Source organism: Erpetoichthys calabaricus, chromosome 3 (assembly GCF_900747795.2).
Source record: "Erpetoichthys calabaricus chromosome 3, fErpCal1.3, whole genome shotgun sequence".
NCBI classification, from domain to species: domain Eukaryota; kingdom Metazoa; phylum Chordata; class Cladistia; order Polypteriformes; family Polypteridae; genus Erpetoichthys; species Erpetoichthys calabaricus.
The window spans coordinates 230,774,510-230,801,851 of NC_041396.2; the positions used below are offsets into that span (position 1 = coordinate 230,774,510).

A 27,342-nucleotide genomic window follows, 5' to 3' on the forward strand; every position below is an offset into this window, starting at 1 on the left:
TTTTGACACTTCTGCCATCCGAGAGAAGATACTGCAGTATCAAAACCAGATATGCAAGTTATGTTTTTACCCCCAAGCTGTTAGACTCCTTAACACCAGGCTGCCCCCTGGGACCTTCCACACGGCCTCAACCACCTCTAAAAACAGAACTTTTATACATACGAGCCACTGTCCTGCAAAGAGGAGTGTGCATGTAGAAAAGAACTGAAAATCTCATACTGACCTTTAAGTATTTTGACACTCTTGATATCCTTCTGCTGTGAAACATTCTGACCTGTCATTGTTTACACGTCTTAAACAACTATTACCATACACTGATCACTTCTGTATTATCTATATCTATTATTTATTATTTATTTATTATATTGCATATCTTACACATCAATATTGCTGCTACTACTTTGTCTTGTCTTTGCACAATGTCTTGTCTTGTTTGTGTTTTAATTTTAAATTTTAATTCTATTTTTAATTTATTTATTGCACATCATGTTGTTACACTGTGGACCCTGAGCTTCGCAATTTCGTCTATCTGTATACTTGTATATGGTTGAGATGACAGTAAAGTTCACTTTGACTTTGAATTCCTCTTTCATCCATCCATTATCCAACCCGCTATATCCTAACTACAGGGTCACGGGGTGAATTCCTTTTTGATAGGATTCATTGCCCTACAGTCTTAAATGCAGATTAAAAACTAAATTGTGTCTTTGAATACTGTTGTTGGTGATTAAGGCACTCCGTATGTAGCAGTTCGCTATGTCCAAGGGTGAAGGTCAGCCAAGTCAACTAATTTAATCAAATATATTGTATTACTGAGCAGGCTGGCCCACTTTTTACTTTCAAAATATAAAATAGTCAAATGTTTCCCTAAGATTATCTTGTTCAATTTCTGATACTGGGGGCGGCACGGTGGCGCAGTGGGTAGCGCTGCTGCCTCGCAGTTGGGAGATCTGGGGACCTGGGTTCGATTCCCGGGTCCTCCCTGCGTGGAGTTTGCATGTTCTCCCCGTGTCTGCGTGGGTTTCCTCCGGGCGCTCCGGTTTCCTCCCACAGTCCAAAGACATGCTGGTTAGGTGGATTGGCGTTTCTAAATTGGCCCTAGTGTGTGCTTGGTGTGTGGGTGTGTTTGTGTGTGTCCTGCGGTGGGTTGGCACCCTGCCCAGGATTGTTTCCTGCCTTGTGCCCTGTGTTGGCTGGGATTGGCTCCAGCAGACCCCCGTGACCCTGTGTTCGGATTCAGCGGGTTGGAAAATGGATGGATGGAATTTCTGATACTAGTAGTCTTTCATAAAAGCTGTCCAACCAAATATTTTTTGAACATGTTTATTACAATACAAGATTGTAGGTAGCTGAGCTTATCCTGACAGCACTGGGCATTAGGCAGGAATAAACTGTGGATAAGATGGCACATGCAACCACATTCGTACCTGGGTAAATGTTGAATCTTTCATTTAATTACCCACAGGAATTAAACACAGATTCCTGGTGTGGCAAAGCTCTGAATACTTGCACTCCTGCAGTGTCCACCAGTATTGATTCTGAACAAGGCATGCAATTTTTTTCAGACTGTGTTTTATCCAGATGCTCATTAAATGTATGTTACTTTTCCTTGACATTTCCTGAATTAAATGAGTGGAAAGTTTGGCTCCGATGGCTACAGCAAGTGTCAGTATTACACTTTTCTTTGTTAGATTAAACTCCTAGAAGGCTTGAAATGTTTTGGACCAGTCATACTGTTACAGTAAAAGCCAAGCTCTGTCTGCCTTTCTCAGAAACAATGTTGATCATTTAGTAGTCCCCAGTGGCCAAACACACCATTACCATCCATCACTGACATGAGCCAAATTACTGCAGAAGGGGTTCAGCAACAGTAATGGCAAAACAGGTGACGCTGGCAGTGGCGCTTTCACCTCTGTGTGCCTTCAGCGTTCCCCACCATTTTCTGGATTCTTCTTTTTAATGCTACATAGTTTTCTGTTTTTAAGGGTCACACCCAATTAGGACACTAATCATGTCACTCGGACTGATAACCATGCTCGTCTTGTCTCTTCAGCCACCTCAGCCTATAATGCTTATCTCCTCTTACATTTTTCTCAGTCATTTGTACAATCTCAATTTTTTCAGCTTTCTTGCAAAGTGACAACTTTAACTGCTGTGGTAAAGAAATGTACGAAATATAAATTATACAACTGGAGTCAAGATAACAAGAGAAGTTCTGTGATTACTTCAGACAAAGTGTTACACTGGATAAGGGAAGAAAGACAGCAATGAAGTCCACTGTCGTTACAGTACACCTAAAATCTCACTGCTCTGACGTAGTGGTGAATGTAAGCTGTGCTCTCTTCACGTCTCATGAAAGCCATACTGTACAGTAGAAATGCTCAGACTTGATCAATGTCACGTCAAGAGGGCAGCTCTTGGATATAAACTATTGACCATTATAACATTACAAATTACTGTAACAGAATTTTAGGGATTTGAGGAGTCATCACACCACTTCTACTTTTCTTAAATTTCTTTACACTTACTGCTGTTAGAATATGGAGCCTTTGGTTTATTTATTTCATTATGTTGTCTTGTTATTGAAAAAAATGTTTTTTGTTATTTTTTCACTTGTCTGAAGTCTGCAAAAAGGGAAATCTAAATCTTCCAAATATCCATCTAAATCAAATTAATGAAGGTTTAGAAATGTCCAGCAAAGGCTGTCTTTGGATTTTGGGATAGTTTTGCCCCTCAAAAGAGACGGATCTCTTTTCTCATCACATCACTTGTTGATTTTGATGGGCGGATTAATGAGATTTCTGTTCATTTTGTTTGTATTTTGGTCTTTGCATAATTGTGCTGGTAATATCATGAGTGTGTGCCTCATATGCACTACACATATTGTGCTACTGTTATGGCTTAGCAAGGGTTTCATTGTTTTATGTGTTTTGTTTTTATATTGTGTTAGAACTTTTTCTGTATCGTATATTATTATTGCATTTTTTTTTGCCAATTACACTCGGAGTGTTTATTTGTTGTATTTAATATATGCTTAGTTATGTGCCCGGTACCCTTTAAATAGTTTCAGTGGCAGGGCCACCATGATGCACTGCCAGAGGACAACCTTCTGCCCATTTAGGTCCAGGTAGAGGGTCAGGCCCACCAGATTGGCATGGAGGTTTGGATAGTTGTAAATACTATTTTTGGATTCTGTTGCTCTGTTTTGGGGGGGTTGTTGCCTTTAGGATATGTATTGGGACTTGCCTTGAATTGCTTTTTAGGCTTATCCTTTTTGTTTATTTGTCCACTTTTTTTTGTTTTGTTTATAGAGATCTTTACAAATTAACAGTTTTGGTTGCCTGTAGTATTTTCTAATCAGAGAGTTTTATGGTTTTCTATTGCTTGAAGGGCATTTTTAAACACTTCAAACAGTATATTTGATTTTTTTTTAAAGCTTGTGCCCCATTTTGAGCCTGTGTAGGCCCTGAGGCCTGCCTGCTGAGTTTGGGGTCTGACTACCTGGGGTGAAGTTTGCTTTTGGGCTCCAGACCTAGTGAATACTCGTCTGGTTTTGGAGTCTTTAAATCCTTTAAAGCCACTTTTATCTATTTTGTGTATAAAGAACTAGCCACAGGCACTTTGTCTGCACTTATGTGGTGTTCTAAACTTGTTTTTGAACATTTATTTTTCACAAGTGATGTCATTGTGGCACTTTTTTATTTTTCTGTTCATTTATAGCAATCAGATCCATTGCTGGTTGTGTGGTTGGGTGTTGTTGCCAATCGAGGGACGTCATGTTTAGAGTATATAATGCACTAATGAAACCACATCTGTATATGTGTGCATTCTGGTCACCACAGTACAAAAAAGACATAGCAGCCCTTAAAGTTATGCAGAGGAGAGCAAACAGGTACATCCCATGACTTAAGGACATGCCATACTGTGACAAAATTAGTGAATTAAACCTGTTTAGTCTCGAGCAGAGGAGGTCATGTGGGGACCGAATCCAGGACTTCAAAATTCTCAATGTCATTGATAAAGCAGATTGAGATGAATTCTTTCATCTTAACAATGAATCACATATTTGAGAACACCAATGGAAATGAAGGAGAAGTGCATTTAGGACTAAATCCAGGTAGCACTTCTATAGGTGAAGAGTTTTGGGAATCTGGCACAAACTACCGGTCCATGTAGTTGAAACAGAAATTTTAAAAAACTTTTAAGAAGAATCTGGATGAGATATCGGGACATCATACATAGCTACATGGCTCTCATTTGTCAAATTTGTTATGTTATGATTAACATGGCAGTGTCCTGTACCTGGCATCCAAGTAGGGAATCCATTCCCAGACAGGCTTATCCATTCCTGGGAATTCGGGAATCCCGCATGTCATTCCTGGGAATCCCAGGCTTCTGGGAATGACACAGTGCACGGGCATCTCACATGTGAACGGTTTTACAGCGAGCGACATTTATATTTAATAAAACTACTGCAATATGTTGACACCAATAAAAGACTAACCTTGACTACAAGCAGTTCTTGCTGTCATATAAGTACATGTATCTAGTTAGTTGCGGTAATAAGAGTGTAGAAAGCACAACGTGTCAAGCGTGCGGTCGTCCAGGCTAGAGTGCACTTTCGTGCAGAGTATGCCAGCCGCTGAGAAAGCACACTCTGCCTCCACTGAAGTAGTTGGCACAGTCATCAGATAATGATGTTCTAAACAACACCCGCACTTGCCGTTGCTATGAAACACGGCCGTTTCAGCTTTTACTGATGTAATCCAGTTTCTAGTCATAATTCTGTGATGGCAAGTTTCTTGGCACAGATAATCCGGATGCAACAGACTGACGCATTGCAATTTCAAGTTACTGTTCAAAGCTGTTGTCTCATGAAGTGCAAGCTGCAGCAATGGCCCCACCTTAATTATTTTCAACTATAACTCTGTTATTTCTTGATCGATTTTTACACTTTTACACGCTACATATGCGAGTTCGGCCGTTCCCGCTCAGCCGGGAATTCCAGCAGTTTCATTCCTGGGAATGTGGGAATGGGAAACGTCCGGGAATGGATTCCCTACATCCAAGCTTTAGGAGTTTTGTAGAAGAAATCACTTTAGTTTGTTTTGATTACTTGCAAATATAGGTTTTAGCTATAATGGGCTTTGTTGTTGACCGTGCCCTCAACGTGAGTTGAGCCTTTTCTTTTTTATTTTGTTGCCATCTCCTAGTGAATTTTTTTTTTTAATATTCTAGCACCAGCTAGTAGTGTAATCATCCTTTTGTTTGATCCCCAAAAATATTATCATTCTCATCATTTTCTGATCCGTTTTTTTCATCCTCACCCTTGAAGGTATGTTTTCATTGTGTAATGTATGTATACATTTATTGTCATTTTAGAAATCTGGAAGGAAGTACATCAACAAGAATAAAATGAAATTCTTTTGTTGTGGGTTGAGAATTTCAAGAGAAAAGAAAGAGATTTTTGTTTTTCTCTTTTAATCAAAGAAACATAACTAATGACATTTTTGTTTTTTTCCTGTATAAGGGACCTATTGCTCAGGACTGAGTACAGTTTATTTTGGCTCTTCTTTGCCTGGCTGCCTCATGCTGAGTTAGTTGTGAAATATTACAAGGGCTGTACAAGTTGTTGGTGTCACAATGAGCTGAAACTTTCATGTCCTGTTCGCCAGCTTTCAGGTGGTAGTTTTCTTTTTCGCTTGGCATCAGTCATCCTGCCCAATCACAGTTTTGCTCAATCATGGCTATCACTCTTAATGGCAGCAGGTTCTGCTTGGCGTATTGTCCTGCATTGTGGCAGCTGTGTTGTGTTTTCTGTAATTAAATCTGCTGTTCTTCAGTTTGCTTGTGTGGCTTCCAGTCTGCAGATTACACAGCCTCTCCCTCTCTCTTTGTTATCCGTCAGTCTGTCCACCCCACAGCCAACTAGCAGCTCCCTTGACCTCATTTTCTTATAAAGGTGGGCCACTCATTAACACGTCAGTTACCCCTGCTAGCCTTCTTCAGGCAACAATTATTTGTTGGTAACTGAAACAATGCATCTATTTTAGTACTATGTAACAGTACCTTAACAAACACTTCCTTTGGTCTTCATAACACTTACAAACATCTCTGCAATGTGACCTACTAATAGGACTTCATTTTGGAGTGGTCCGAGGTGGCGTAACTGAGATGAATTTGCACAAATATTGCATATTTAGTGTAAGACCTGTGAATTCTTCATATTGAAAAGTCATTTTACCAGCATGCCAATATGCCACACAGCACTTACACTGTCAATGGTGTGATGGACGACCGGCTATGGACTCCGGTCGCCACCCCCAGGCCGCTAGGAGGAGCCCTCCGGACAGCAGGATGGTGCCCCGACTTCCAGCAGGGCCTCATGGACTTTGTAGTTTATACACACAGCCCTGCTGGATACCTTGGGGGCCACCGGGAGTCGCTGTAGGGGGGCTAGTGGGCTCTTGCGTGCCCTATAACCCGGGAGTGCGTCACAGTCACGTGACCAGAGGAAACGACGTGCTCCCGGGATGAAGAAGAGGACTGTTTGCCCTGACCCGGAAGGAAACGGACTTGTGGGTTGTGCCAGGAACCACTTCCGGGTCAGGGGCTATAAAAGGACTGTGGGAAGCCCAGTACACTGAGCTGAGCTGGGAGGTAGGGTGGCAAAGTGTCTGGGCGAGGAGGATTGGTTATTATAGAGAGTAGTTTATTGTTTATATGAGTGTGGAGTGGAGGGTGCTTGGTGCACTGTACGACAACAAAATAAATAGTGGTTGTACTTTTACCTCGTGTCTCGAGTGGTACCTGAGGGTGTTAGAGGTGGCTCCACGCCTCAACTGCTACAATGGATAATCTACTGATGTTTTATAAATGTTATGAAGACCCAAAGAAGCCTTTGTTAAGATCTTGTTACATAAGAATAAATGAGTAATAGATGCATTTTTGCAATATGGAAAAAGATGATCTGCTGTGGCAACCCTTAACAGGAGCAGCCGAAAGAAGAAGATGCATTTTTGCAGTGCCTAAACTGTTACCTATTTGTTTCTGAAGCTTGCAGCCCCATTTAAAAAAAGCTCTGTGTTTGACTACAGCTGTTTTTTGGGTTCTTTCATTATTTTTGATGCCTCAATTGTAGTGAATTTTTGTGCAGTATCCATCCACCCATTTTCCAACCCGCTGAATCCGAACACAGGGTCACGGGGGTCTGCTGGAGCCAATCCCAGCCAACACAGGGCACAAGGAAGGAACCAATCCCGGGCAGGGTGCCAAGCCACCGCAGGACACACACAAACACACCCACACACCAAGCACACACTAGGGCCAATTTAGAATCGCCAGTCCACCTAACCTGAATGTCTTTGGACTGTGGGAGGAAACCGGAGCGCCCGGAGGAAACCCACGCAGACACGGGGAGTACATGCAAACTCCACGCAGGGAGGACACGGGAAGGAAACCCGGGTCTTTGTGCAGTATGTGTTAGGTTAATGGTGCAAGTATATAAGAGATCCCTGCGATGGAATTCCATATAGGGTCAGCTATGGCCTTGTGCCCACTACTGCCAGGATAGAGTCTGAATTCTTGTGACTTGGTAATGGAAAAAGCAGGTTCAAAAAGCAAGTCTTATTTTAGTAAATGTGTGTCCTTTACAACACAATTCTTTTTAACTTATAACCTTCTATTAAACTGCCTATTTAGCTTATCAAAATTTACACTGATAAAGAAATAAGTCTGGTCATTAAATTATGGAACGTGAAGCGAAGGTATCATGGAGAGATTTAAATGGGGAGCTGCGGTGCCTTATTTTGGTGCATTAGTGGTTCTAGCCTATAAGCATGGCTTTCATTGATCTCACACTTTTTTTTTTTTTCCTTTATTTTGCCTTATACAATTTCTTGTATTAGGAATTTGGTAGTTTTCGCATACCCCTTGGGGTCAGAGCACAGGGTCAGCCATTGTACAGCACCCCTGGAGCAATTTACAGGTTAAGGGCCTTGCTCAAGGGCCCAGCAGAGCAGTGGCCTTTTGGCAGTGACGGGGATTCGAACCGGCAACTTTCGGGATACCAGCGCTCAGAGCCACCACTCCGCCCAAATGGTCACCTGATGGTTTTATATTGACTGCTGCAACTTTCTATACTTTAATTATACTGCTTGATTACTCTTGATTTCCATCTTGTAAACACATTCAGCAATGGCTACTCTGAAAGATGTCCCATAAGTAAATATTGATTGAATTCCTATGTAAAGGGTGTGAGTTAAAAGAGAGGCCTGCTGTCTATAAAAGGTGTGGGTTTCAGTCGTTGACTGATAAAGCCAAAGTGACATAAGCTTTGAAGAATATTTACAAGAATTAGCTAACAGCCATATCTTATTATGATGCTTTACCTATTCAACGGCAGCTGCTTCTAGTTTTTCATTGTATTCTTTCCAAGACCTTCCACGGCGCTCTCTCGCAAAGTTTTTTAATAAAATAACTTGTTCAAGGTACCTGTATTCATCTGCTTGCAAATAACAGTCGCAGACAGGCAGGCAAGGGCAAGAATTAAATATACTGATTGTTTGTGTTTATGTTGTTTTGTAATGAAATGACAGCTGATTAAAGATGCGTAAGTAATAATCGAATTACTATTTTTCCAATATGAACGGTCAAGGATGCCATTTCAGAAGAGGCAAATCCTTCCAAGTGCATATGCCACGCTTTACTTGCTTTGAAACCTTAAAATAAAAATGTAAACTGTTTTACATTTGAAATATGTTATGTGAATTTTCCGGTCTTAACTGTTCTTTTTTTTAATTGTAGGCTTCAGATGACAAGTATATTACATTCACTAACTCAATACATAATAACAACTCTGACTTCATCACTAGAACGTATATAAACATCACGTTTGCATGCCGTTACCCTGTCAACTATATAGTACAGCAACCAAATGGAGAAAACAAGATCAGTGTGGATATCAGGTAAGTTCTGCTATTAGTGTAATCCCAGCATTTCATTTTAAAGCAGTATACATGTTTTCCCAAATTATATAAATTTGTGATCTGTTGTTATGTATGTGAGACACAGTGTTGAATCTATTTTAGCAGTAAATTGAGTAATGTTTATAGAACATTTCCATTTTGAAGCAGCATGGTGGACAAGTGTTGGGCTGCTGAGCTGATTCAAATGCCGGGCGAGTTGCTGTCATTGTGGGCTTTCTCGGGAAGCGCTAGTTCCTTCCACATCCAGGTTGTCTTGGCTGGCACCTAGATGTTTATGTGTGTGTGGATGGATTCGTGGCCCATCCAGGGGTTACTACTCCTTGTGACCAATGCTTATAGATAAACTCTTGTCTCTGACAAGTCTGTAGTTTATGTAGCACATTCACCATTGAAAGGCCAAGTGAGTGAATGACATATGCAACCTAAATGTTTAGATATGAAATGCTTAGCATTAACCAATATTTTGATTTCACTTTTCCACAGGACAATTACACTGAATACTGAAAATGGTAGCTTCTCCGTTTCTATGATGTTGTACAAGGACGAGAATTTCACAGACAAATGGACAACAGTCCCATTCCTAACTCTTGAAGACCACATTTATGTAAAAGTCTTCATGGTAAGATTTGCTCAAGGAGTGTCGTGATTTGATTTTCTGGTGTGGTGACTTTATCTGATTATAATCATTGGAGAACAGAAAGGATTGACATTCAGAATGTAGAGTAGGCTAAAGTTAAGTGTAAAAGAAGCATCAGGATATTATTTGTATGTTACCTAAAATTCTACTTTTTGTATTTTGCGTTCTTGACTTGCCAGAGTTTGAAAGTTTAATAGCATAATATCATTTTCTTTTCTTTGTGCATAAAATATCGCTTTATGATGGTTTGATTAAAGTTTAGATGCTCATGATGTTCACGTATTATAAACAATGAAGGTGTCCTACATACAATGCAGAACAATATGACAAGCAAAACAGTACAACCAGTTAATTGATCCCGCAGTTTTACTTACTATATATTGAAACTTGCAAACGTAGAACTGATGCGCTGATTCTCAGTGTAGTGAATTATAACCTCAGGTATTTCTCATTGATATCGAGCACTCTTGTCTTTTGAAGGTCTCGGCCTATCTGTAAAGCTGCCATGGCAATTCGTCTCATGGGAGGAAAGACCTCAGAACAGTTGCCAGAATACTTAGTTAGATCTTGTACAGTATCTTAGTCACTCTACCAATATTCTTAACTTGTTGTTTTGCTTATTATACCATTTTAAATTAAACAAACTATTTGAGAAAAATAGACAATCTTACTCTTGAATCATCACTTCCTAATACCACATCCTTTCCCTCACCTAGTTTGAAGCCTGCAGTTCAATGTTGCAGAATATTCACTTGATATGAACTGTAATTAAATACTTAAAGTAGCAGTAATAAAAATAATAATAATAATAATGTGCAGGGTTAAAAGTTTTTTTAACCTACAAGATGTCAGGCGAATTTTCTGAATTGAGATAAGCAAATATAACAGAATATTTAAAGGCAAATGCCCATTCGGCTTAACGCAGATAATGTGTATATATTTGTGTAACTCTTGCAAAAAATGATCAAGTTTAGATTTAAAGGCACTGACAAGCTACTGTCAGCTACTCACTTTGACAACTTATTGTACATATACTGTTAACCAGCACTCGTCTATGCCAGGGGTGAACAACATCGCTCCTGGAAGGTCATAGTCACTGCAGGTGTTTGTTCCAACCCAGTTGCTTAACTGGAAACCGTCCTTTCCAATAACATATTATTTATACATTGTATGGCTTGTTAGTATTTGAACTCTGCCATGTCATTCTTATATATTTTTTTTCTAAGGATATCGTCCATATAATTTCAAGCCTGGAATGGATGAGCAATTTTCAGTCCTTCACTGTTTTCTCTTCACTGTCCTTTGAAGTATTTTATTAAACCAAATGGTACACAACAAATACCCACAGATGTAAATGGAAACAAGCCAAATGGAGAACTGCTGGTTCCTTTGTCATTTGCATTTTATTATTAACTAGCCATCCCCCGGTGCTCTGCCCACGTACTAGTGAAACAGGACAATGAGGAGGGCCCTGCCTGACTCCCCATTCCTGACGTCACGCTTCCCCCTCCCCTCAGCCCTGCCTCTGTCTTGGATTTGCGCAAATATATCGTTCCTGCAAGTGAACTATGATTCTTAAGTCGCAAAATCAACCAGAATGTTCAAGCAAATTATAGAAAACAACTCGATTTAAATCCGTTAAGTAGTTCTCTTGTTCGCTAGCTAAGTGGAGGTAAGGCACACACCCCGAGGCTGATGCATGAGTGAGGAGGTAAGCGCCCTCCTCCCCTCAGCCTGCTGCGCGTCTCTCAGATTCACACATATAAATTGGTGCCACAAGCAAACTATGATACATAGCGCAATGAGAGAAGTCACAAAATCAACCGGAATGTTCAAGCAAATTGTAGAAATAAACCCGATCTAAATCTGTTAAGTAGTTCTCTCATGAAACGTGAACAGACAGACAGACATCGGATTTTATATATTGTAGAAGACCAGGCCCCAGGCAGACACAGACACATGTCTTAAACACAGACGTTTATTTTCTCTTCAGCCGTGGGGCACGCCTTCCCCGTGTCCCACAGGCCCAACACAGTCCCACAAAAGCACAATTCCCACACCAACACAATCTTCTCTCCTTTACCACCACACCTCCTCAAGCTTAGTCCTCTTCCTCCCGACCCTGGCTCCTCGAGTGGTGGTGGCTGACTTTTTTATAGCCCACCCGGAAGCGTTCCAGGTGCTTGATCACCTGGTCCTAATTGCACTTCCGGGTGGGGCTGAAGATTCGTCCAGCCGGGCTGTTGCATCCAGACAGCCCTCCCTAGCGGCCACCCCGAGCCCCAACCAGGCTGTGGAGGACTCCATCTCCCATGGAGCCCTGCGGGAGGTTAGGGAATCACTGTCGGCCAGGGAGACTGCCACCAAGCATCCCAGGGGAGGTATTGGACTGCCCATGGTTTCTCCCCCAGAACATAAGTAGCAGGGGCGTCCCAGCCAGGCATGGGATCCGACCGTTCGTCACAATATATAGCGATAAGGAACAATTAAAACAGTGAATGCAGCTGTTTAAGATTTAAATAACAAATTAAGAGTGGGAAATCTTAACAAGACAACTAAAATGAAGCATATAAACGTTGCTTGAGCATTAAATGCTTTATCAGCAATAATTGACTTCTCATTAAGCAATTAGATTAGAACAAAAACTTTCAGCTTCTACGACCTTCAAGGACTGATGTTGCTCACCCCTGATTTATGCCTTTGTGGTCTTACTAAACAACCCATTTTCCAGAAACAGCTCCTTTCTTTTATGACATCCTTGAGTCTTCATTTGTTTGACAGTAAGAGGAAAAGATCAAATTCCTTTGGTCTTTCCTTATAGCTCATACTCTGCATTCCTGGGATAGTTCTTCAGTTTAATGAGTCTACTCTATTGTATTAGAAGTGTGGAATGATTTCCAGTTCAGAAGTCGCTTCTACTTATATTCTTCAGTTTTTGCTAAACCAGCCGTTATTGCTGTTGTTATATATTATTTAACAAACAGAATATAACATACTTTAAACTTAAAGTCCGTTACAGCATGGTCAGAATGATCAGAATGGTCAGAGAAACAAAGGATAGAGGTTCATTTTATAAATTACTGAATTTACATACAGTGTCAAATTCATTGTTTTACACCCAAATGATTTATATAAAATAAAAGTCTATTGTATTATATTCTGGTTCTTCTTCTACTTTTGAGTTGCGCCACCACCCTTGAAATTTCTGTGTATATAATGACTGTCCATTCTCATTTGTAGGACATCTGCTAATTTCTTAGTCAACCTTCAGTACATTTTGTATATTACATCAACCTTTCTTCTGGTACATTCTTTATTTACTTGACCATCTCAGTATTTTCCTAAACCAATTCTTATATTTCAGTGTACAATTAGTTGTTCACTTGACCTTTATCTAGTTTCCTGGTGTGCCTGAACAGGTTTCTATCATTTATTAAGCCTTTATGCTTTTTTTTTTTTTAAGGTGAATGCCATGTTACCCTAAAATTATTCTTCCACAGTACGTCTTTCACATTTCTAGATAGTTGGTTAGTCGGGGTAAGAACATGTGAGAAATGTGACAAGACAAGTGTTCTCATTTTTAAGTAATAACGTGTATATTAAACAAAGCTAATGAAAACAATTCCTTATGAACTTTGGATAGTAATAAATTAGAAACATGTTATTATAAATTATTTTAACTGTTTTCAACATCATGAACCTCTTACTGCTTTCACTTCTGTTGTGATGCTTGTTGATTTTCCTTTTTCTTTTTGTTTTCAATCTAGGTGCCAGCTCACTTAATAGTGCGCCTTGATAGTTGCTGGGCCACACCAACTCAAGATCCATACAGTCAGAATCGATACACATTCATCAAAGACAAGTATGTGCTCTGATACTATGCACAAAATTAAAAATATGAGATAAAACATATGAAACTACAAAGAATATAGGAATGTATTAAATATTGAAAAATTAGACCATGTTATTTAAACTAGAGTAATGGCCTTTGGAAGAATTTAATCTCCTTTATAATCTTCTTCTTTACTTGGCTGCAACCGTTAGAGGTTGCCACAGCGGATCATCTTTTTCCATATCTTCCTGTCCTCTGCATCTTGCTGTGTTACACCCATCTACAATAACATGCATGTAATGCTAAAATAGCAATCTACATCTTGACAGAAGAGGCAGTGTAGTAACTGGTAGGTTCCGTTTGTTATTCATTGTCATTATACTTTTGTACAATGAAATTCTGATGACAACTTTCCATATGCAACAAAGGAAAAAAAAAACATAACACTAAAACACTACAATAAGATGATTATACAGGTTATAAGAAACGAAGAGCAGGTAATGAAGAAAGCGGCATGTATTCAATTACCATGACCCGCTGGGCTGGTTACTTTGAGTAATTGTTTAAAGCTGATACTCCGGCAAGGACGTTGGACATTTCCTGGTCCACAGTACTTGAGGCTGATACTCCAATTAGCTGTGAATCACCCTTCACACTGAGACAGTATAGGTGGTGAACCAGCAGTGGGTAAGGGAGGCTGCAGGGATCTGTGGTATCCGGGGTGAACTTCTCCAAGTTGGTGGTAAGGCTGTCCTCCTGGCATTGCAAGCAATCTTTGCTTCCATTTGGGAGACGGGCGTCATCCCAACTGATTGGAAAACAAGACTTGTCATCCCTATCTGGAAAGGGAAGGGTCATCAAATGGATTGTGGCAACTACATGGGCATAACACTGCTGTCAGTGCTAGGTAAGGTCCTTGCTAGGGTCATCATCAATAGGATTCATGATCACTTGCTCACCTACCAGCGACCAGAGCAGCCTGTTTTTATGCACTGGCACTGAGGGTTATCGTGGAGCACAAAAAAGAATATCAGCAGAGTTTCTTTGCAGCCTTTGTCGATTTTCGTCAAGTATTCGACTCAGGTGATCAAGCTGCCCTGTGGGACATCCTGAAACTTTGCAGGATCCCTTGAAGTTTGCTAGATATCATAGCCGGCCTGTATACTGGTACTGTTGAGTGCTGTGCACAGTGGATGCAGAACCTCAGCGTTTTTCCCAGTTGATTCTGGAGTTCATCAGGGGTGTGTTCTTGCTCCTACTCTGTTCATTGCTTATATGGACAGGGTGTTGTGCACATTTGTGGGGTCCAGCAGCTGTGGGGCAGCTGTTGAAGAGAGATTTACGGATCTTGACTTTGCTGACGATGCTGTGATCTTCGTGGAGTCAAAGGAGGCTCTGATCGGGGCGCTCAAGAGACTAAGCGAGGAGTCTGAGTGTCTGGGTTTGTGAGTGTCCTGGATAAAAACCAAGATCCAGACCTTTAATGACCTCTTGGGCACAGCCATCAGCAGTTTGTCTGTTTGTGGAGAGAGTGTCGACCTTGTCAAGAGGTTTACAGTACTTACCTTGGCAGTGACATTCATGTCTCTGGTGACTCTTCCTATGTAGTCAGTAGACGGATTGGGAGAGCACAGGGGGTCATGAGGTCGCTGGAAAGGGGTGTGTGGCGCTCCCGATATCTATGCAAAAGGACGAAGGTCTAAGTCTTTGGAGTCCTAGTGCTTCCTGTTTTGCTGTATTGTGGTGAGACTTGGATGCTATCCAGTGACCTAAGACGAAGACTGGACTCCTTCGGTACTGTGTCTTTTAGGAGAATCCTTGGGTACCGCTGCTTTGACTTTGTGTAAAACGAGCGGTTGCTCACAAAGTCCCAAATGAGGCATATTGCCTGCAATCTATCTATCTATCTATCTATATGAGGGAATGTCAGTTATGGCACTACAGCCATGTGGCCTGATTCCTCGAGGGTGATCTGGCTCACAGAATCGTCATTGCTGAGGACTCGAGTAGCTGGGTCAGGCCAAGGGGGCACCCACGTTACAGATAGATGGTCATTTTGAGGGGGTGGGACTAGACCCGTGTCTGCCTGGGGGTTTGCCAACCAGGATCCTGAGCTGTTTTGTTGTGTGCTGGGTGCGGCAACATGCTACACCACTGCATGCTCCCCAACCTGACCTAATTAATTATGTACAGCTTTAATATGTAGAATATTATGAAAATGTAGGGGAAGTTAAAAACCAACTAACTGTTTACCTATTTGTTAATTAAAAAGGCATGACAGAGCAAAATAGCTGTGTTTCAGATTTCAGTATTGCACTAGGGATGAATCCATATGTTACACAAATATTCACTTTATCTAGAAAGCCAAACTTTACAGTGTGCAATTTAGTGGGGTATCTATTTTAAAATATAATCATTTGGGTAAATACTGTATATACAACAGGGTATTAATGTAATGCATCGGTTGGTCATGTCTTGGTATGTAACACAAATAAAGCTGTTAAGTGCTCATTAAATATATGTAAGTATGTGAAAAATGGATTTGATAATGTGTCATTATTGGTGCTTCGTAAATCATACTAAGTATGATCAAAACCTTTGTTCAGATTTTGATTCACAGCACCAACTGACTCATAGATGGACCAGAGGTTCCCTACATTGTAAAGTGTTACTTTGATTTATAACTGTTGTACAGAAGATAATAAAATAGATTTTTCATCCATGTTGAAATAATGAAAATAAAATAGATTTTTCATCCATGTTGAAATAATGACAACATTTACTGTTGTTTAAAGATGCTGAGTCAGCATGGTCATGCAGTACTTAAACTCACAACTCCAGAGACCCAGAACTTCATGAAGTCCAGGCCACTGTTCAGATTTTCTCTGAAAACTTCAATTTTCTTACATGACCCAAAGATGCGAGTGATGGGTAAACCTTCAGGTCTAAATTGTCTGGGCTCAGTTTCAGCAAGTATGCATTGGGATGGACTAGCATTCCATCAGTGGCTTAGCAGTGTGGTTAAAGGAAAACTAAGGGAACATCCAAAGCGGAATATTGTTAGTTTTTGCAAAGCATATTTATTTTGAGAACAGTTTTTAGCTTCATTTTTAACTTTCACAATTCATTGTTTCATTTTCTTATTTAGTCCTGTTGCAGTGTATATGAAGTTTACACACTGGTACAAGGTAGGAAATCAGCTCTCAGCCTGGTGCAAGTCCATTGCTTGGCCTGTTTATTCACATGCACCAGTTTGCAGTTATAAAATAACCATACATATACGCATTTGGTCCCCACAGTTCCCATCCCAAACTATCATAAAAACATAAACAATGCAGACAGGAAAATGTGGAAACCCTACACAAATGGGATGCCAGTCTAATGTTAGGCACATTAACTCACTGGGCCAAACTGCAGCCACCAATCAAGCTACCATACAAATCTCCAATGTGCCAGTGCAAATGACACTACTCTAAAGTAATAAAAAATTAATCACTTTGGATATACTATCTAACAATCTTTAAGAACCATCTATGGATTTCTTCTCACAGTCATAAACAATACCTGCACAAAGTTAGATTGGCAGCACCATATTTTCCTTGTGCGATGGAGGGATGACCAGTCAAGCTTTGGCTCCTGCTGTCATTATTTCCTGAAAGAAATTCCTCAGTACAAAAAAAGTAGTAAATAAAATCCATTCCCAAAGTTTATTTCAATGTAATTCTGTCATGTAATTTTTAGTATTTATTTTAAAAATTACCTTTACTTCCTAATATAATAGAACAAATATTAAAAACAATGAAGAGCCAAATAACATTAAATCCATCCATCCATCCATTGTCTCCCGCTTATCCGAGGTCGGGTCGCGGGGGCAGCAGCTTGAGCAGAGATGCCCAGACTTCCCTCTCCCCGGCCACTTCTTCTAGCTCTTCCGGGAGAATCCCAAGGCGTTCCCAGGCCAGTCGAGAGACGTAGTCCCTCCAACGTGTCCTGGGTCTTCCCTGGGGCCTCCTCCCGGTTGGACGTGCCCGGAACACCTCACCAGGGAGGCGTCCAGGAGGCATCCTGATCAGATGCCCGAGCCACCTCATCTGACTCCTCTCGATGCGGAGGAGCAGCGGCTCTACTCTGAGCCCCTCCCGGATGACTGAGCTTCTCACCCTATCTTTAAGGGAAAGCCCAGACACCCTGCGGAGGAAACTCATTTCAGCCGCTTGTATTCGCGATCTCGTTCTTTCGGTCACTACCCATAGTTCATGACCATAGGTGAGGGTAGGAACATAGATCGACTGGTAAATTGAGAGCTCCTTTAACCGCCACCTTATCGTGGTGGAGTGGTTTGCGTGTCCCAATGATCCTAGGAGCTCTGTTGTCCGGGGCTTTATGCCCCTGGTAGGGCCACCCAAGGCAAACTGGTCCTAGGTGAGGGATGAGACAAAGAGCGGTTCAAACCTTCTATGATGAATGAAAACTTTGGACGCCGTTTTCCCTTGCCCGGACGCGGGTCACCGGGGCCCCACTCTGGAGCCAGGCCTGGAGGTGGGGCTCGATGGCGAGCGCCTGGTGGCCGGGCCTGCACCCATGGGGCTCGGCCGGGCACAGCCCGAAGAGGCAACGTGGGTCCCCATTCCCATGGGCTCACCACCTATGGGAGGGGCCAAGGAGGTCGGGTGCAGTGTGAGTTGGGTGGTGGCCGAAGGCGGGGACCTTGGCGGTCCGATCCTCAGCTACAGAAGCTGGCTCTTGGGACATTAAATCTTAAATAACAAATATTATGCAAAAATACTCGAGAGAGAACAAAAGAAATTAAACTTGAATACCTTAGCTGTAAACAGGACTTTAAAGCCTTACCTTTAGGGTGACAGTCCTAAATTGTGATTCCCAACAATAATCCAGATTATTTGGTTTGATATCCTGAAACCCAAGCACAATCCTAAACCTGAAGAACAAAATTCAAAATAGTTCAAACCGTCAAGGTCACTCAAAGCACAGAGCTTAAGCTCAAAAAAGGGGGCACAAGACAATGGCTCATCATTGTGGGCTGTGGTGGTCCTGCCTCTTTTATTTGCTCTTACCCTCTTCATTTAAGTGACTACAGTGTAATAATTGGTAACACCTGGGCAACAAATAATAATCAAGAGGCCACGCCTTCTCGGGCTCTAACCTCAGCAGCTGTGCATGCAAAACAAAGAGCAAAGTTAACAGTTACTAGAACCTCTAAATGCATCTTCTATGTCGCCAGTACTAAGGATTTGGTTCTCTGAAGGTAAAATTAGCAATTCCAAATGACTGGTACATTTGTATTGTTGATGTAAAATTTGATTTCATATTATGTAATTTTAGATGCAGTGATTGACTCTGTAACCATTAATCTAAATATCATTTATGTTGATTTTTTTGATGAATTACACAGACCTGATCAAATTCTCTGCCATAGATGCTGTATCTTCTTCTTCTTTTTTTTGGCTGCTCCCGTTAGGGATTGCCACAGCGGATCATCTCCTTACATATCTTTCTGTCCTCTGCATCTTGTTCTGTTACACCCATCACCTGCATGTCCTCTCTCACCACATCCATAAACCTTCGCTTAGGCCTTCCTCTTTTCCTCTTCCCTGGCAGCTCTATCCGTAACATCCTTTTCCCAATATACCCAGCATCTCTCCTCTGCACATGTCCAAACCAATGCAATCTCACCTCTCTGACTTTGTCTCCCAACCGTCCAACCTGATCTGACCCCTCTAATGTACTCATTTCTAATCCTGTCCATATCTTGGGAAAAATAATGTAGGTTTTGAACTGTGCATAATAATTCTACAATACGCTCTCTACTTGTATTCACAGCTGCCCTGAAGTATCAAAAACACAAATTTTACATGTCTTAAAAAATGGTGAAAGCCCAGAGGCAAAGTTCCAGATACAGATGTTCAAGTTTGTTGGAAACACTTACAAAGACGTATTTCTGCACTGCAGTGTCCAGATATGCCACAACACAGTGGAAGTCTGCCGCCCGGTAAGTGCTATCTCACAAATTCTCTTCACTTTTATAAAAGAACCCATAACTTAAGTAACTGTGCTGGTACTGTATCTGGAAGGTTGCCAGTTTGAAACCCCATTACTGCCAAAAGAGATCCTACACTGCTGGATCCTTGTGCAAGGCCCTTAATCTGCAGTTGCTCCAGGGATGCTGTACAATGGCTGACCCTACGCTCTGACCCCAAGGGGTATGGGAAAACTAACAAATTCCTAATACAAGAAATTGTTTAAGGCGAAATAAAGAACAAACCTCTTCACTCTGTTAAGTGAACTTTTAAAGCCAGGGACTAGAGACTTCTCCTGAACTCCTGCTGTGGCTGAAGATGTCTGCTTAGATAGGGAGCACTGAGGCAAGTGTTGTTTTTTCAAATAAACTAATCCTGCGTATTTTAACTTTGATTAATAATTTTTTTAACCTTCACAGAAGACACTGTTTGTTATCCTGGATAATTTATTTATTTATTTGGAAAATCACTGCACTGTTTGAACACTTTGTTTGGAATAACAAAAGCACTAGCACGTTTTATACCTTACCCTTGACAGTTTGTGTTCTCATTGTGTGGCTCATCTCAGTTATGCTATTAATGGTTCCAGGTTCAAGAATGATATGGGCAGCTGCAGCCAACCCTGACCATCACACAGTAGAAGAAATTGTGAGATTGATCAATGAAATTGTGCAGAGGTTGACAATTATCATGACAGTATATACTGTACTTGAGGTGAATAATTTGCAAAATACTAGTAACAATGAACTGGAATGACCATTTTAAACTCAGGGCCAGAACATTGCAGGAGAGATAGAGATGGTGGTTTCTTTAAGGCTATGTCATATAACGTGACCTTTCCAGTGATTTTCAGTTGTAGCCTTCATTTACATAATCTTAGTGAGTCTGTGGTAGTTGGAGGTAGTTGCTCCCATGACATTGGTGACATTCCCAGTTCAACTAATCCACAACTCGCTCCAACAAAATCAAACCTGTTGGGGAAAAAATGAAAAGGAAAAAAGCATTGAGATTGTGAATGAACACGCTGTACCTGTTAACCCTTCGTACGGCATTGGCTGTATCAAGCAGCACACTATTAGCTGTCACAAAAAGGGGTGAGCACAACTGTGGTAGAAGGTCAGCATGCAATGTCTACATGTGACCAGTGCTTTTCAGTCATGTAACTGACAGGGTCCGGCAATGAGATCAGCAATTGCAGTGGGCAAATGAAGCCCATGACTAAAAGTTCCATAATGTGACATCTACCATTAGAAACAGGTTATTATGTTCATGGTGTGAAAAGTTATTTTTTTTTTAGAAAATATATTTTAATAAGTTGCACAAAGTTCATTATTCTTTTTATTAAACACAGGGTGGTTGCAGCAACATGTAGGTGCAGTGTATGCTCCTAGCCTATTATTAATATGAGGTACTTTTATTTACTGCATACAATTCTTATTGTTTCTATTAGTATATTATAAACACTCCTAGCTGAACAGGATGACGAAATAAACCATTTTGTCATTTTAACATCAATTATGTACTGTTGATAATCTTCTATATAAACTGCTCAAAAAGTTAAAGGAACACTTTGAAAACGCATCAGATCTTAATGGGGAAAAAAATCATGGACTGGGTAAAGTGTTACGAACGAAAGTATGCCACATCGTTTGATGGAAATGAAAATAATCAACCTACAGAGGGCTGAATTCAAAGACAGCCCGAAAATCAAAGTGAAAAAATGATGCAGAAGGCTAGTTGATTTTGCCGAAATTTCATTGTAGCAACTCCAAATCATACTCAGTAGTTTGTATGGCCCCCATGTGCTTGTATGATGCCTGACAACGTCGGGACATGCTCCTAATGAGATGACAGATGGTGTCCTGGGAGATCTCCCCCCAGATTTGGACCAGGGCATCACTGAGCTCCTGGACAGTCTGAGGTGCAACCTGGCAGCGTCGGATGGACCGAAACATAATGTCCCAGAGGGGTTGTATTGGATTTAAGTCAGGCGAGCGTGGGGGCCAGTCAATGGTATCAATTCCTTCATCATCCAGGAACTGCCTGCATACTCTCACCACATGAGGCCGTTCATTGTCATGCACCAAGAGGAACCCAGGACCCACTGCACCAGCATAGGGTCTGACAATGGGTCCAAAGATTTCATCCCGATACCTAATGGCAGTCAAGGTGCTGTTGTCTAGCCTGTAGAGATCTGTGCGTCCCTCCATGAATATGCCTCCCCAGACCATCAGTGACCCACCACCAAACCGGTCATGCTGAACGATGTTACAGGCAGCATAATGTTCTCCATGGCTTCTCCAGGCCCTTTCACGTCTGTCACATGTGCTCAGGGTGAACCTGCTCTCATCTGTGAAAAGCACAGGGCAACAGGGGTGGACCTACCAATTCTGATATTCTATAGCTAATGCTAATCGAGCTCCACAGTGCTGGGCAGTGAGCACAGGGCCCACTAGAGGACGTTGGGCACTCAGACCACCCTCTTGAAGTCTGTTTCTGATTGTTTGCTTAGGGACATTCACACCAATGGCCTGCTGGAGGTCATTTTGTAGGGCTCTGGCAATGCTCATCCTGTTCCTCTGGTCCTGCTGATGGGTTAAGGACCTTCTACAGCCCTGTCCAGCTCTCCTAGAGTAACTGCCTGTCTCCTGGAATCTCCTCCATGCCCTTGAGACTGTGCTGGGAGACACAGCAAACCTTCTGGCAATGGAACGTTATTGATGTGCCATCCTGGAGAAGTTGGACTACCTGTGCAACCTCTGTAGGTTCCAGGTATCGTCTCATGCTACCAGTAGTGACACTGACCGTAGCCAAATGCAAAACTATTGAAAAAACAGTCAGAAAAGATGTTAAACCTGTTAAACCATTCCTGTTTTGGGTGTTGTCTTATTGTTGCCCCTCTAGTGCACCTGTTGTTAATTTCATTAACACCAAAGCAGCTAAAACTGATTAACAACCTCCACTGCTACTTAACTGACCAGATCAATATCCCAGAAGTTTAATTAACTTTGATTAAAAAGTGGTCCTTTAATTTTTTTGAGCAGTATATATTATTGCATAGAAAATATAAATAAAATCAAGATACAAAACAAAAAAGAATGTATTCTAACATCTGCACTATCTTGCAACTGTCACACACCAACACAATACTGGTACTTGCTGACTATTGAATGTAAAACATCATCACAGTTTTCTTCATTTTTGTTTCACAACAAATGTTTTGGAAAGGTTGGATTTTTCTGATCGTTCCATTAATGAAAATAGCTTCCTCAAGAATGTCTTGTCAGTCATTGAGTAAATTATGCACATACTGTACATAGTTAGTACAGTCACAGTCCGTGATTACTGTTGCTGTATCAAAGAACAGTTGCTGTCTAAATAGTCTGTGTGGAGTTTGCATGTTCTCTCCATGCCTACACGGGCTCATCTCTTCTCTTCTGGGCTTCCTCCCACTTCCTAAATATGTACCAGTTAGGTTGATGATAAACTGTATGTGGAGTTGGTGTAACTAAGTGTAGGTGTTTGTTTGCCTTCTGCAATGGATTAGCATCCCATCCTGGGTTAGTTTCTGTTTTGCACCCAGCACTGCTAGGAAAGATTCCCAAAAAAAACCAGAACTTGTGGAAGGAAGCCGAGGAAGACAGGAGTGCAATTAGTCAATGTTAGTTTATTAAAGAATTAATAAACAGGTGAGTAGTATGGAGCTTTCTGCTTGCAAGTCAGAAAAACTCTTAACTTCCCCATCTTTGGCCTGCTTATATAGTTTTTTTACCTCTCTGTGCCCTTTTCCAAAATATTTTTACAATTGCTTCAGTGTTTCCTCTTTTTGCAAGCTTTTTTGTATGTCATCACATTTTTATTTTTAGGCATAGAACATTCTTTTGCTAACGGTTGCTTTTTGGAAATTACAAAACATTCTTTTGTTAACAGTTGTTGTCATCCTGCTTTAAATGTCCTTGCTTATATCAGTATATCAATATCAGTACAATATATATATATATATATAGTAGCATTATATTGTATATTGTAGCTTCCACAAACTGCATAGGTCGAATCAGAAAATGGTTGGGTAAATGTATATACAAGACATGTCTCATTTGTGTTTACATTTTATCCGATTGCCTTGAATTACACTTTCAGGCTTGTTCAGCTTGCCAAGTTGTCTACTTAAGACACTGTCAAATAATCTTTGGTTAATTTCAATTTTTCCTTTTTTTTTTATAATATAATAGAGAAGAGATATAAAAAATAACCTATAGTGTTTTTTATTCTGCTGTTTGGCTGCTATAAAATAAAATGGAGAAACAGTTCTCCTATCTTGTTAATCCCTTCAGAATTCTTCTGTGTATGGAATTTCTAAGAGCTTTGCTAACATCTTTTCTAACAGAACTGCTCAGAGGAATGGAAACCTAGAACAAGGAGAGACATTACTCAGTCTCATACTGTCTCATATGGACCAATCAGAAGAGCCACTAGTGAAGAAAACGCTGATCAAAGTAAGTTTGCATTTTTCATACATCTGCAGTAAAGTTAAAACTGTGCAGTAGAAATGACAACAGGGATTTCACATAGCTTGACCCTTTATACTCATGTGAAGTATGCCTTCTCCTATAGAGCTGTGCAGACTCTGTGTACGGATTATTTTAAAAGCTGTTTCCACAGTTTAACAAAACATATGCTGGAGTGAATATCACACTGTGCAGAAGCTGTCCTCTTGCCAACACCTTATGAAATAGCATGGCTTGGTGCGGTTGTTACTTTAGATAGATGGATGTACTTTATTTGACCCCAAGGGGAAATTAGAACTTAACAGAAGATTGAGTGAGAGAAAAAGAAATATACAATAATCTTAAAAAAATGCTGCCAAAGTTAAAGTAGGTGAAGTAAATGACAGTGAACATATAAGTAGACATAAAATTGATTACTAGACAACATATTCATGATTGTTTTTATATTTAGAAGTGATCAAAGATATAGGAATTGGCTATTGTTAGTCTTGCATTCATTCAGCAGGCCATTACAGGCAATCTTCCTTCTGTAAAAACTCTGCAGTGCAAGCTGCGCCCGACTCCTGTAAATTGGAACTTGCTGCTGGAGGTGATGTTTATGAGCACCATGTTGTAGCTGGTATAAACAATAAAAAAGAGTAGCTTTGTGCATTGATGATTGATTGTTGGCTATCAGTCATGATGGCACTTGAGGAGAGTGGGGAGTAAAGGCACTCAGAGCTGGCCTGTATGGCTAAGAGTGGGGCAACAAGGTGTATGAGCTATGAGAATGTAATGTTCAGATAACCTGAAATACTAATCAAACTATAAAAGTGTTTATCTGTGCACAGTGCAAATATAATATTTAAACAAAAAAATGAAAGTGTCTTAGGGTTAATGATGTCAAAAGCAACCTATGGTTCATCTTAGATTAGATTAGATAAAATAACATAAGATAAACATGGATAAGCAGCAAAAACATAAAAAACATTGATAAAGATTCACAGGTCAAATTAGTACAGACAATACATATATAGTTTTTTGGTGCAAAGAGAATTGTCTACATCTTAATATCAGCAAAACCAAGGGACTGGTTATTGACTTTCACTGCACCAATCAGCTGTGGTCTCAGAACAAGAGGAATTACATAAGAAAGGATGGAGTGGCTCTCCTTCCTTAGGAGACTGCGTTCCTTTAATGTGGGAAGTGACATCCTTCATATCTTCTGTAACTCTGTGATGGCCAGCATGATTTTCTATGCTGTAGTGTGCTGGGCTGGTAAAATCACTTCAAGAGAAGCCCACTGAATCAACAAACTTAAAGGACAGACTCAGTTATATGACATACTTTGGACCCCCTGGAGGTCGTAGTGAAGGAGAGGATTAAAACAAAACTGAGTGTCGTCATGAATAATGCTGCACATCCTCTCTCTATGACACACGTAACACTGAGGACTTTCAGCCAACAAATCTTTCAGCAGAAGTGTGTCAAGAAACGCTACTGGGGCTCATTTATACCAACCGCAGTACATCTGCATAATGCCTCACTGTGACGGTGCCCACCAAATCAGAACTTTTCTTTTTTTGAATTTTCTTGCTTTATAGTCATCCTTTGTGTATACTTATTTATGTATTTACTTATTTATCTACACATTTATTATTTATTTATTTGAAGAGCTGCTGTAAAAAGCCAAATTTCACCCTGGGGACGATTTATTCGTTCAACTGACCACTCTCTCTCTCTCTCTGTATAAATAGATATATATATATATATATATATATGTATATATAGAACCTGTGGCTTCCAATTTTGCCGTCATCCTCTTTTCTACAACAGCTTCCAATGTGTCCAGTGTTTACTCCATGATGGAGGAGGCTTTCCTGATAAATTTGCTCAGGCACTGTGCTTCTTTTGTGCTCAGGTTGCTTCCCCTGGAGACTGCAGCATTTATCGCCACACTGGCTACTAGGGACATTTCCAGCAGCTTGCTGTACACTTCAAAACACCCGAGTCTCCTCAGCAATTACAGTCTGTTTTGGCCCTTCTTGTACAGAACCACTGTGTTGTCAGACCAGTCCAGTTTGTTGTTTATGTGAACTCTCCAGTACTTTCATGCCCTCCCACTGAATGGTGACTGGTCACAGAGGCTTCTTGGCACACTGGAAGTCCACCTCCAACTCTTTTGTCTTGCTGATGTTGAGTTGTTTCCCTGCACCACAAGACGAAGTCGTCCGCGACATTCCTGTACTCTGACTCATCTCTATTATTAATGCAGCCTATGATGAACGAGTCATCTGAATATTTCTGTAGGTTGCAAGTGCTGGTATTGTGCTGGAACTCTGTTGTGTAGAGGGTGAGCAGGAAGGGAGACAGGGCAGTTCCCAGAGATGCTCCAGTTTGGCATGAAATTTGAAAATTGTCTTAACTTTATCGGGGACAGAGATTGCCAATTCCTGTGGTACACACCTTCATGATATTCAGAACCCAGAGGAGACAAAAAAGTTTGTTGTATGCAGGTAACAACTTATCTTTTGATACATAGTCACTCAAAAAGTAAAATACTTGCTGGGTGATTACCACAGTCTTTTGCTTGATGTAATATAAAGATGCATGGCTAGCTCCATTTAAAATCAAAACTACTTTTTAACGTGTGAATTCCTGAAATAACACCGTCCTCTTATATTGTAATTCACATTCACAAACATCAAATGGTATACAGATGTTTTAACAAAACATTATGCAAATTAAACATCTTAAATGATTTTGCACATTTTGTTAGTCTAAAAAACAGAATGATTCTGTTATAATAGGACTCCATACACAATACTTATTTGTGATAATATTATTGCAATCATTCTTTAAGGAATTGCCATCTTGAAGAGGCTTTTAAATCCTGAAAATGTCACACATGGTGACACATTCGAAGAGGAAGCAGCTACACAAACTTGACCCAAAGATAGTCTCAATGGTGGATGAGCAAACTATGGTAATGCTGTAATGTACTCTGCATTTTGCAAAGGTCGAAAAGGGCTACAGCAGAGAAGGCTTTGCCTTCACGGTAGACTGTATGTCCAAAGATCCTGAGGTGTAGCTATCAAAAACTGTGGAGTCTGTAGAGTTGTCTACCCATGTTAAAAGAATCACATAATGGCATTATAATAGACACAGTGGTCAAATTTACAATACCTTTTTGCCATTTTTAAGCAGGCAGAAATCTTTGCGAACAGAGCAGACTAGAGCAGGGGGTACACAAGTTAGCCATTATACAGTGCATCTGTAAAGTATTCACAGCGCATCACTTTTTCCACATTTTGTTATGTTACAGCCTTATTCCAAAATGGATTAAATTCATTTTTTTCCT

At 40.6% G+C, this 27,342-nt stretch overlaps 1 protein-coding gene across 2 annotated transcripts in view; it reads left to right on the top strand.

The window, feature by feature from the left end:
• si:dkeyp-110a12.4 (pancreatic secretory granule membrane major glycoprotein GP2) overlaps positions 1-27,342 on the top strand; it is a 55,842-nt gene that overhangs the window by 21,422 nt on the left and 7,078 nt on the right. For both annotated transcript variants that reach the window (XM_051925292.1, XM_051925291.1), the window contains exons 4-8: positions 8,806-8,966; positions 9,471-9,606; positions 13,392-13,486; positions 19,298-19,466; positions 23,882-23,990. In XM_051925292.1, the coding sequence (XP_051781252.1) occupies positions 8,806-8,966; positions 9,471-9,606; positions 13,392-13,486; positions 19,298-19,466; positions 23,882-23,990 (670 nt within the window). The remainder of the gene's footprint in view (positions 1-8,805; positions 8,967-9,470; positions 9,607-13,391; positions 13,487-19,297; positions 19,467-23,881; positions 23,991-27,342) is intronic.